The following is a 10476-nucleotide window of genomic DNA, read 5'->3' on the forward strand; positions in this document are numbered from 1 at the left end:
TAAGATAATTTCCTAGTACCTGATTAAGACAGGGATAAAGCAAACAAGATAGAGATAGACACACACATTTGTTAGTGGGATTAAAACGGAAAAAGACGCTAAAATACGATTAAAGGAACCGGATTTAATAATTTGGCAACAACAAAACAACAGCATTGTGCGCACAAATATGAAGGCAGGTATTTACAGCGGACTAATTTTGTCATAAGCACGGGATCAATGAATGAATCCGCCAGCTTTCATTGATCTTGGTGATCAACGGCTAACAAAATTCCCTTTCAATCGCTTAAGCGAGTTGACATGCAGGTAGATTAGAAGAAGGCGGATTGTGGGCCGCGTTTGTGGATTTGATAAAGCAACCCTTTTTCTGCTGCTGCCAGAGTGCGTGTGTGTGTTTCTTAAGCTAAGCTTAGTTAAGGACATGAAGAATTAAGCGTGGATTCAGTAATCCATGTACGCGCACACACAACGAGTAGGAGATTTGTAAAGAGTTTAACAAATCGCCGAATTAGAAACTATATCCACTGATTAAAAACATTTGTAAATTTTAAGGATTTGTTAAGGGGCTTTTGTCGCAGCCTAGAACACACAAGATTTAGTATTTAAACCAAAGTGTCGCCGAGAAATGTCATCAGTCTCAGCTCAGCAATCACAGAGAACACACACATCAGTCATCAAGACAAGCTAAAAGAAAATTTAAAGAAAATTTACACAAACTATTTTAACAAAATATTTTAACACAAACAATGGCACCTGTCTTCCAATCAAACTTCTCCATACGCTCTTTGCTATCGGATACTAAAGTATGTTTAGAAGAAACAAAAACCAACTCCTATATACCCAGTGCTCCCAGCAGCCCTTCGGTATCACAAACATCAGAGGAACTATCAAGTGATACTTCATCGACCAGCGGCAAATCACCGGATGCAAAACCAGCCTACACCTACAGCGCCCTAATTGTTATGGCCATTAGAAGCAGCCCTGAGAAACGTTTAACTTTAAGCGGCATTTGCGAATGGATAGCCGAGAACTTTGCCTACTATCAGAAGAACAAGAGTGTATGGCAAAACTCTATACGCCACAATCTCAGCTTGAATCCTTGCTTTGTCCGAGTACCTCGGGCTTTGGATGATCCTGGCCGTGGCCACTACTGGGCCTTGGATCCCTCTGCCGAAGATTTAACAATTGGTGAAACCACAGGACGCCTAAGACGCAGCAATAACACCATGATCAATCGTTCTTTCGGTACCGGGGCCATACGCTCAAAGGCTGCATTGCATTATGGCACGCCTTATGCTCATCATCCCTATCACCAAACCATGCCCTCAAATGCGATGACCTATGCTCATCACTACAGCCCAAATGCTGTCTACTTCCCCACCCCCGAAGAAATTAGAATGGCCCAACAAGCAGCTCTACTACAAAGTCAAAGGGAACAGCAAGCCGCCTGGTCCAATTATCATCATCAGCAACAACAAAGACAACAGTTGCAACATTTGCACTATCATCAACAATATCTCATGCAACAAGGCGGCATTCCCATGAAATACCAATAGTGTGGAGATATTTGTCTCAGTTCTGCTAGATCCCACTCGAAATTCCTCATAGAATATCACTAAGTGATCATTAAAAATGTTTGACATAGAATTTCAGTGAGAGCAAGAGAACTTTACTATTTATTCCAAAGACTTTGATTGCGTAGAACGCGCTAATTTAAATAATATTGACAACTAAACAAATATTGACAACTAAACAAAGTAAATAATTTCTTAGATTTAAGTAAATGAATAAAATTATATAAATATAAAAAAAAATTAAATTACTGTTTTTATTTAAGGTTTTGTTTTCAGGGAGTAATAACTAGAAATATACTCATTAATAATGATTATAAATATTTACAACTAAGCATTGCATAGTAGTATTTATAACGAAAAAACTTTGTAGGTTTTAATTTATGCATTTCCAATCCATTTACTAATCGATTCTTTTATTTTTTATTCATATAATTTGCTTGTTTATGCAAATGTATACATTTTTAATACAAACTTTTTTATGCACCACATTAAATTTTAAATTGAAAATCACCAATAAGGCGAAATAAAAAAATATCTATTAGGGAAGTCTTCATATGAGTTTTAATTTGAATTAAAACTTTATAAAAAACATCTCATTAAGAGGAATCTTCTTAATCTCACCCTTCTGCAATTGCTTCCTATATACATTACAGGCGAAAAGTTCCCAGCAGTTCTAGAAGACTGTCTCGAACTAGTGATTTTGCCTATCCTTTAGGTTGACAACTAGTTACATAACTAGTTACGTGACTAGTTATTATAACACGAACACATTATAAGCAGGGGTCAATTGATTATTTTGGATAACAATAATAGCTGGTATGATAGCTCGTCCAAAGTAGACAACGCGTTGGATTCAAATACCAGTTCCACAGTTACCTTACTAGCTAACTAACTGGCCACTTGCTCACCTAGTTATTTTATGGTTATTTTAACATGTACTAGTTCTAATTGACAGTTAAAAAGATAGTACGAATCTTCTGAGTATAATTACAACTTTTTAAAGTGCAGTACAAAAAAAACGTTTAAAGTGATTACTCTCTAAGTTACTTAGAGACACAAAAGTGACCATTGACTTCACGATAGATTACATGGGATTAGGGTAATCGAATTATTCGATTTTTCTCTTGTTCGAATAAAACGAATAATTCGAATAAGAGATTTTAACTTGTTCGAATAATTCGATCACACGTTTAAAATTAATCGAATTATTCGAATAATTTAAATTTTTTTTAAAAAAGGTAATGATTGAAGTTTTGATGTCGGTTTTTTAATATTTTATTGTTAAAGAAAAACAAAAAATAACGTTATAGTTAACAATTCAAGTATTGCTAATGTTAAAAAAAAACATTCGAAAACAAAGTCCAACATTAAATTTTCATCAGAAATATTCTGATCAGATTAACTCTCGTACAATCTACAAAACAATTGACTAGCAAACTCTTTAGTTTCCATTTTGGAGTTATGCTTTAAAAAATTTGAGTTAGTTGGAAATGATCCTAAATTCAACTACAATACAAACGTATTAAGAACATTTTTATGTCGTTCATTAATTCGGGTTTTAAATTGTGTAACTAATTCTATAGTAAATTAATTATTCACTATTTCTAAATTATTTATAACAAATTGTATTATACATCAAGGTCTTGGCGAATTACACAATAAAGGAAATCTGTCAATAGTTTGATAGCATTGTCAGTGAACGTGGTTAATTTGATATGAGGCAGTGCATGTTTGACGCATTTATAAATACGCTAAAAGTTTATTACCTTATTAGACAAAGATGTCCTACGATGTTTAACATCATGTATTTTTATTCTAATGATAGGGTTGTATTAAAAATCGTGTGTCTTAAGGTACGTTCACATATATTTGACGAAGAAAACGGAGCCAATATTTTCAATATGTTTATTTGATATTAAATAAATTTTGTAAGAGTAAATAACGTCAAACATTATAATAATGACCTTATATTTTGATATTTTGTAAACTGAAATTTGTTTACTGGAATAAATATTGGTTCAATGGAAAGAGAAATATCGATTTTTTAGTAGTTACGCTTTTTTCGTCAAATGTTTAAACAATGTGAACGTTTCTTTGGAAAACATAACATAAGTAAAATATCTAATTAATTAAAATTAAATATAGAGCGCTCTCGAGCGGTTTGTATTCATAAGTAAAATGTTTTCAAGATAGATTTTGGGTGTATGACTTAAAAATTCAGGATTTTTTTTTTTAAATTTTTTGCTTTTATTTTGAAACATTTGTAAAATATAAATTTATTCAGAGTATTGGCTATTGTTAGCTATGACCTTTTCCCATCTTTCGTGCAACATAAAGATTCCGCGCCAAAAGAACTGCTTATTTTTTTAATCCAAGAACGAATAAAGCCAATTTTGCATACTCTGTTCTGAAGTGAAGCGTATCCGAGAGAGAGAGAGTTCTGCTTCAATCGAAACCAAGTAGTCCGAAAAGTAGGAAAACTTTCCAACCATGATGGAATATTACGGTTTCATGTCTGGCCGGAATATTCTGAGCGTTTTTCGGCCAATGCTTGTTTCAAACGAATCAGTTGCATTAAATACTGGTTCCCTGTTATGGTCTGGTAGTATTTCAGCAGCTCATATCAGATAGGACACTTTTGGTTCCAACAAATACATTACATTAACGCCATGGTCATTTAGCTTTGGCGCAAATTCGTCTGGTTGGCCGGACTTCACATACGCTTCGGGTTAACATAAAGGATCGATTTTTCATCGCAAGTAATGATTCGTTGCAAAAATGATTTTATTTTGTAGCGTTCAAGCAGCATATCAGACAAACAAAATTGTCTTTCAATTTCCCTGGTTTTTGACGAATCCTGCTGCTTGAAATTGCTGCTTGAGTAGCTCCCAATGATTTTGCAAGCTCTTGTTGAAGTTGACAACAATCTCCATGGAGTAATGCCTCCAATTTTGGGTCTTCAAACTTTATTGGCTGACCTGTGCGATCTTTGTATTCCGTGTCAAACCGAATAAACCATCTCTCGCACTTTGAAACCGATGGAACACATTCAGCATAAGCTATGGTGAGCAATCGGTGTGCTTCAGCGGTACTTTTTTTCAAATTAAAGAATTAAGGTAAAACTTCCCGCATATGACGCATTGTTGGCAGAAAATTGCACATTTTATAATGTTATTTACATTATAATGTCCAATAACTAAGTGAGAATAAATGACAGGTATGTACCCTCAAAATTACATATAAGTTATTAAAAACAAAAACCGCTTTCAAAAGATACGTCATCTATTGTAAATCCCGCATTTAAAAAAACAGTTTTTAACCAAACGAAAGGGCTTTTCCGTAGATTCGTTTTTTTTTTGTGTTTTATGCAATCTACGGAGAAGTCCTTTCGTTTGCTTAAAAACTGTTTTTTTTTGTGGTAACCGAAATTTGAAGCAAAATTTTAGGTGGTGCACAGTGGAAAATTTTGGAAATTTTCGGATCAAAAATCTGTAACATTTGAATGGATGAGGATTTTTGTAAGATTTTTTTTTGTTGAATAGGTGGGACTTTATGCTTTAATAATTATTAAAAAATGTTATGAACGGTTAAAAATACATTTTTTGATTTTTTTAGTTTTTATATAAAAGTAATATTACTATAGTACCTCTAACTCAAATAGTTTTAGACCGATTTCAAAATTTTAAATAATTATGGAGAGATATCGAATTAATCTTTCAAAATGTCTGAATATTTCATGAAATTATGTAAGTTTTTATAAAAAGTTTATAATTTTTTTATTTTTTTTCATAATTTTTCAAATTCAGCAATGAAAACCTATTTTTTTGCACAGTGTTTTAAAAATAATTATATATAGACAAAAATGAGACATTACTTGTTAAAATCGGTTTATATTTGCAAAATTTATTAAACTTTTTCGAAAAAATTTACCATGAAAATTAAAAATTGCACAAACATTTTTTATACTTAGGCCTGATAACTTATGAAAATTATAAACATAGTTAAGGCTAATCAATGTTTAAATACATTTTTTTGTATGAAAAAAAATACGTAAACATTGATTATGCCTTAACTATGTTTAAAATTTTGATAAGTTACCCGTCCTTAGTTTTTTGTTTTTTTTTATACATATGTGCTGAGGGAGAAATTACAATAAAAGGTGTTAATGAAAAGTTGAATAACTTCTACAATTTTCATCCGGTTAAAAAAATTAAAACACCGTTTTGTTAAGATTTATAATTAATTTTTATAACCTATCATAAGAACTAAATTTACTTTATACACAGTTATAAATTTATATAAGTTTTAGTAGCAAAATAAGCAATGAAAAGCAACTAAAATCAAAAAAAGTTGACAATTTCTTTTTTTAAATTATTGCATGCCATTTGTTTATCGGCACCAAAAGGTGCCGATTATTAAAGATTAACTTATTATCTTTTAGATAATAAGTTAACCTTTAATTCTATGTTAAAACTAGATCGGCGGCAAACGGTGCCAATAGTTAAAATCCTAGTCAAAGTTAAATGAATAAATTTCAAATCTGCTACCAATATATACAAAACTCTTTACAAATATAGAATCTGGACAAAATACCCTTTCCAAAAAGGTATAACAATTCTGAAAAAAATAATTATAAATATTAAAAATACGCCCTTGAATATGGAATAATTTTAACTCCCCAAATCTTTAAAGTCGAAAGTAGTGTATTCTGTCGCCATTTTCGAATACTTCTGTTGACATAATATCCATCATTTCTGCAAATAATTATTGCTTGAGATCTTAACTTTTATGGTTAATTTCAATCATTTGCAAAAATCATTTATGCGATGCACACACATTATATAATCCACTGTGTGGTGTGGCAAATATTTGGAGGAGCCGAATCATTAAATTGACAACAAATACAGTTGCCACAACGAATATATGCCCCGATAGACTAGACGATAGTGTACTATCAATCCAAGGGCTACGGGTTCGATTCCCGCCACAGACTCTGTTTGTGTTTATTTAAAAAAAAAATAAACAAGTAAGAGTGCTATATTCGGCTGTGCCGAATCTTATATACCCTTCACCAAATTATACTTCAAAATTTTAAATATTTTTATGTAAACAAAATTGAATTTTTTTTCCAGTTGCTTTTTGAATTTTTTGGAAAAAAAAAATTTTCGATTGTTATTTTAAAATTTTTTTTTTTTAAATTTTAAAAATTTTTTTTTGTTTAAATTTTAAAAATTTTTTTTTTTAAATTTTAAAATTTTTTTTTTTGTTTTTTCATTTTTTTTTTTTTTTTTTTAAAATTCGGGTTCAAAATTTTTTTTCCCGATTTTGACCCATTGTAGGTCCAACGTACTATGGTCTTATATACGTCGTTGCAAATGTCTTTGAAATATCTATAATTAGATATCCATATTGTCTATATTAATGTCTTAGTAATCCAGATATAGGTAAAAAAATAGGTCAAAAATCGAGGTTGTCTTGGTTTTTTCCTCATATCTCAGCCATTTGTGGACCGATTTTGCTGATTTTAAATAGCAAAATTCTCGAAAGCATGTCTGACAGAATTATTGAAGATTTGGATCCCGCAGATATCTGGGGTCTTCAGAAAACTGATTTCAACAGACAGACAGACAGACAGACAGACGGACAGACAGACAGACAGACAGACAGACAGACAGACAGACAGACAGACAGACAGACAGACAGACAGACAGACAGACAGACAGACAGACAGACAGACAGACAGACAGACAGACAGACAGACAGACAGACAGACAGACAGACAGACAGACAGACAGACAGACAGACAGACAGACAGACAGACAGACAGACAGACAGACAGACAGACAGACAGACAGACAGACAGACAGACAGACAGACAGACAGACAGACAGACAGACAGACAGACAGACGGACATGGCTTAATCGACTCCGCTATCTATAAGGATCCAGAATATATATACTTTATAGGGTCGGAAATGAAAAATGTAGAAATTACAAACGGAATGACAAACTTATATATACCCTTCTCACGAAGGTGAAGGGTATAAAAAAGATACGATAACGTATAGTATGAATATTATTCTAAATAATTAAATACCTTAATAGAAAATTATATTCTAAATTAACAACCATAGAAAGGTGCTGTACTAATTGAGACTGAAATAAATATTAACAAATTTTTCTCATTTTCGGTCATTTTTGTATTCATAATAAAAACACCAGTAATATATGAATATCAACCATTTTTAACAACATTTAATAAACAAGCAATAATCCTTAAATCAACAAATTTTCACATTAACAAATTAAATTTTTAACAAAAAAAACTTCATACTGCATTTAAATTTAAAAATTGTCTATAGAATGCAATTTTTAAATGAAACACAACACACACACACGTAAATAACTACATTGCAAATATTCACCCTGAATATGAAACTATAAAAATAAATTGCCAAACTTCCTTAGAAAATCGAATCAGATAATTAGTTGATAAATTGTTTTGAAAATACAAGCAAGCGAATAAAGCAACTAAAGTAGACAAAAAGGAAAGACAGACAGAAAGACTAGATTTGCAATAGATTTCTGTTGTATGTACATACTTGTAAGTATTATTATTATTACTGTACAAGAACATTGTGAATTGTAGCAAGTATTTTAAGGTATGGTGTGGTGTGGTACGATTACGTTCATTGTCTTTATGTATGTGAAAAGTAATGGCAACAAATAATTACAGCTGTTTATTTCTTGTTAACAAGTTGCATGGTAATTATATGCAACTACCACCACATACGAGAGTACAACAAATTGTTATTAACACAACAAGGACTTTATTTTCTTTGGGGCCAATTGTTTTAGCTGATTTGGCTGTTTCACATTTTCAAATAAATAGATTCACTATTTGTCGGTGTACTTGTACAAGGATTTTTTTTTGTTATATGTAGAAGGAAACAATATTTTCATATAAAAGACATGTTGTTTTCTTGTTATTTTTTCGGAATAAATGTGTCTTAAACATGGCCAACTTCCGTTGGTGGTAGCAAAATTTTCTTTTTTTTCTTTCCTCATTTTTTTTGGTATTTTTATTGCAACTGTGAAACGACAACAAGAACCTGGCAAAATAACTGTGTTTGAAATTTGTTAAATTGCATTACATCCCTATTAGTTAGAGATATCAACTAATGTTTTGTTAGTTTGAAGAGAGTGAGAGAGAGTGGCTGGATTGATCATGTATTTAAAAAATTTCCAAAAACTACAAAGTAAAGTAAAGTAGTTGGCTTACTGGAATTAAATCTCATATTTATTTTATTGCAACAGTTTGTAGATTAAACATATGATCTTGGAATATTCCAATGTCATGGATTCTGAAAAAAAAAACATTGACACTTAAGTCACTCTACTTACTTAATAATCTGTTTAAGCACACATGCTTACTTTAGCTGATCCACATTGATCTCTCCAAGATTATCAAATCCTAGCAGACTAATAAGAGATTTTCATACGACAAGATCACCACACAACACAGCGGATCATCTGTTGATCCCTTGACTTGGCTCATCCACTTAGAGTTTTATTTTACCTGCGCTGCATGCTAATTTGTTGTTGGCCTGAGTACAGAGTGGGCATAAGCAAAGTCAGATTACATTTAGTGTTTGCACAATTTATTTGAAGTTTTGGATGGAAAGTAGCAATATGTTTAACCAAAGAAAATAAAATAAATAAAAATTTCATAAACGTTCTAATTAAAATTTGGTTTTTGCAATTTATTTAACCATAAATGTATTATTTTTTGGAAAAAAGTACTAGTTGAATATAATTTCTACACCGAATTGATCGCTTATTCCCTTACACTAAGCAGCTAAAAATATACTTTTTCGAAGTGCTTCTAGAAATCTGTAAAAATTTTACTTGTAAAAAAATTCGTACGATTAAATGCTGGTTTCATTGTCAAAGTAAGATTCTAAAATTAGTTGTGGTTACAATTTTAATTGTAAGTTCTGTATTCTAAGTTTTACTGACATTAGGCTCGAAGGACCATTTTTTGTTTAGTGGTAAAAATAAGACTAAATTAATTTTATACAGCAAACTCATCTATTTAGCTACCCCACAGGTAGTCACAAATATAAAAAAATCCGTACGATTAAATGCAGGTTTCATTGTCAAAGTAAGATTCTAAAATTAGTTGCGGTTACAATTTTAAAGGTAAATTCTGTATTCTAAGTTTTACTGACATTAGGCTCGAAGGACCATTTTTTGTTTAGTCATAAAAAGAAGACTAAAATAATTTTATACAGTAAACTCATCAATTCAGCCACCCCACAGGTAGTCACAAATATACAGAGGTTAAATGTAAAAAGGGTTAAACTAAAAATATGCGACTTTTGCACTTTAAACGCCATTTACCAAGTGTACAAAGTTTCTAGTTCCGTTACAACCTTTTTAGCCATGTATCTCTTGTTTTTTTGGTTTCTGTTCTATTGCTACAAAAACTACATAAAATATTATAGTTTGTTTGGCAAAATTATTGCCAAGAAGCCTGTTAATGTAGTTTTTTTTGCTAAACAAAAACCAATTGCAATATGGTGTTGTTTTAACTTCCGTTTTTTTTAGATTTTCATTTTTGTTTTTTTTTAACATGACCTCACACAAATCGTTACTTGTTAGTAGGGCTGGTATTTTAGCTAGTTTGCATTAATTTAGGGGGCTTAAATGAAATAAAAGTTATTTGGAAGTTTCGTCATTCAATAATTGCATTTCAGAACTTTTGCTTTGATATTTTTTTTTGTACAAAAAAAAAGAAGATCGAACTGATAGTCAAAATAGCATTAAATGCATTTTGCTATTTTCAGGGGTCTCTAGTTTAGCCAGCTTTTATTGAACATTTTCTGTATTAAGCTCTTAA

The 10476-nt window shown here is 31.3% G+C and overlaps 1 protein-coding gene across 1 annotated transcript; it reads left to right on the forward strand.

Annotated features, from left to right (window-relative positions):
• Positions 1 to 746: 746 nt before the first annotated feature.
• Positions 747 to 1556, forward strand: fd19B (forkhead domain 19B). The gene has a single exon (XM_065509297.1). It carries the CDS (start codon positions 747 to 749, stop codon positions 1554 to 1556), a length of 810 nt encoding a protein of 269 aa, XP_065365369.1.
• The last annotated feature ends 8920 nt before the right edge of the window (positions 1557 to 10476 follow it).

Source organism: Calliphora vicina, chromosome 4, assembly GCF_958450345.1.
Source record: "Calliphora vicina chromosome 4, idCalVici1.1, whole genome shotgun sequence".
Taxonomy (NCBI): Eukaryota; Metazoa; Arthropoda; class Insecta; order Diptera; family Calliphoridae; genus Calliphora; species Calliphora vicina.

Coding starts and splice junctions, on each gene's coding strand:
- fd19B (XM_065509297.1), top strand. CDS start 747: ATGGCACCTGTCTTCCAATCAAACTTCTCCATACGCTCTTTGCTATCG.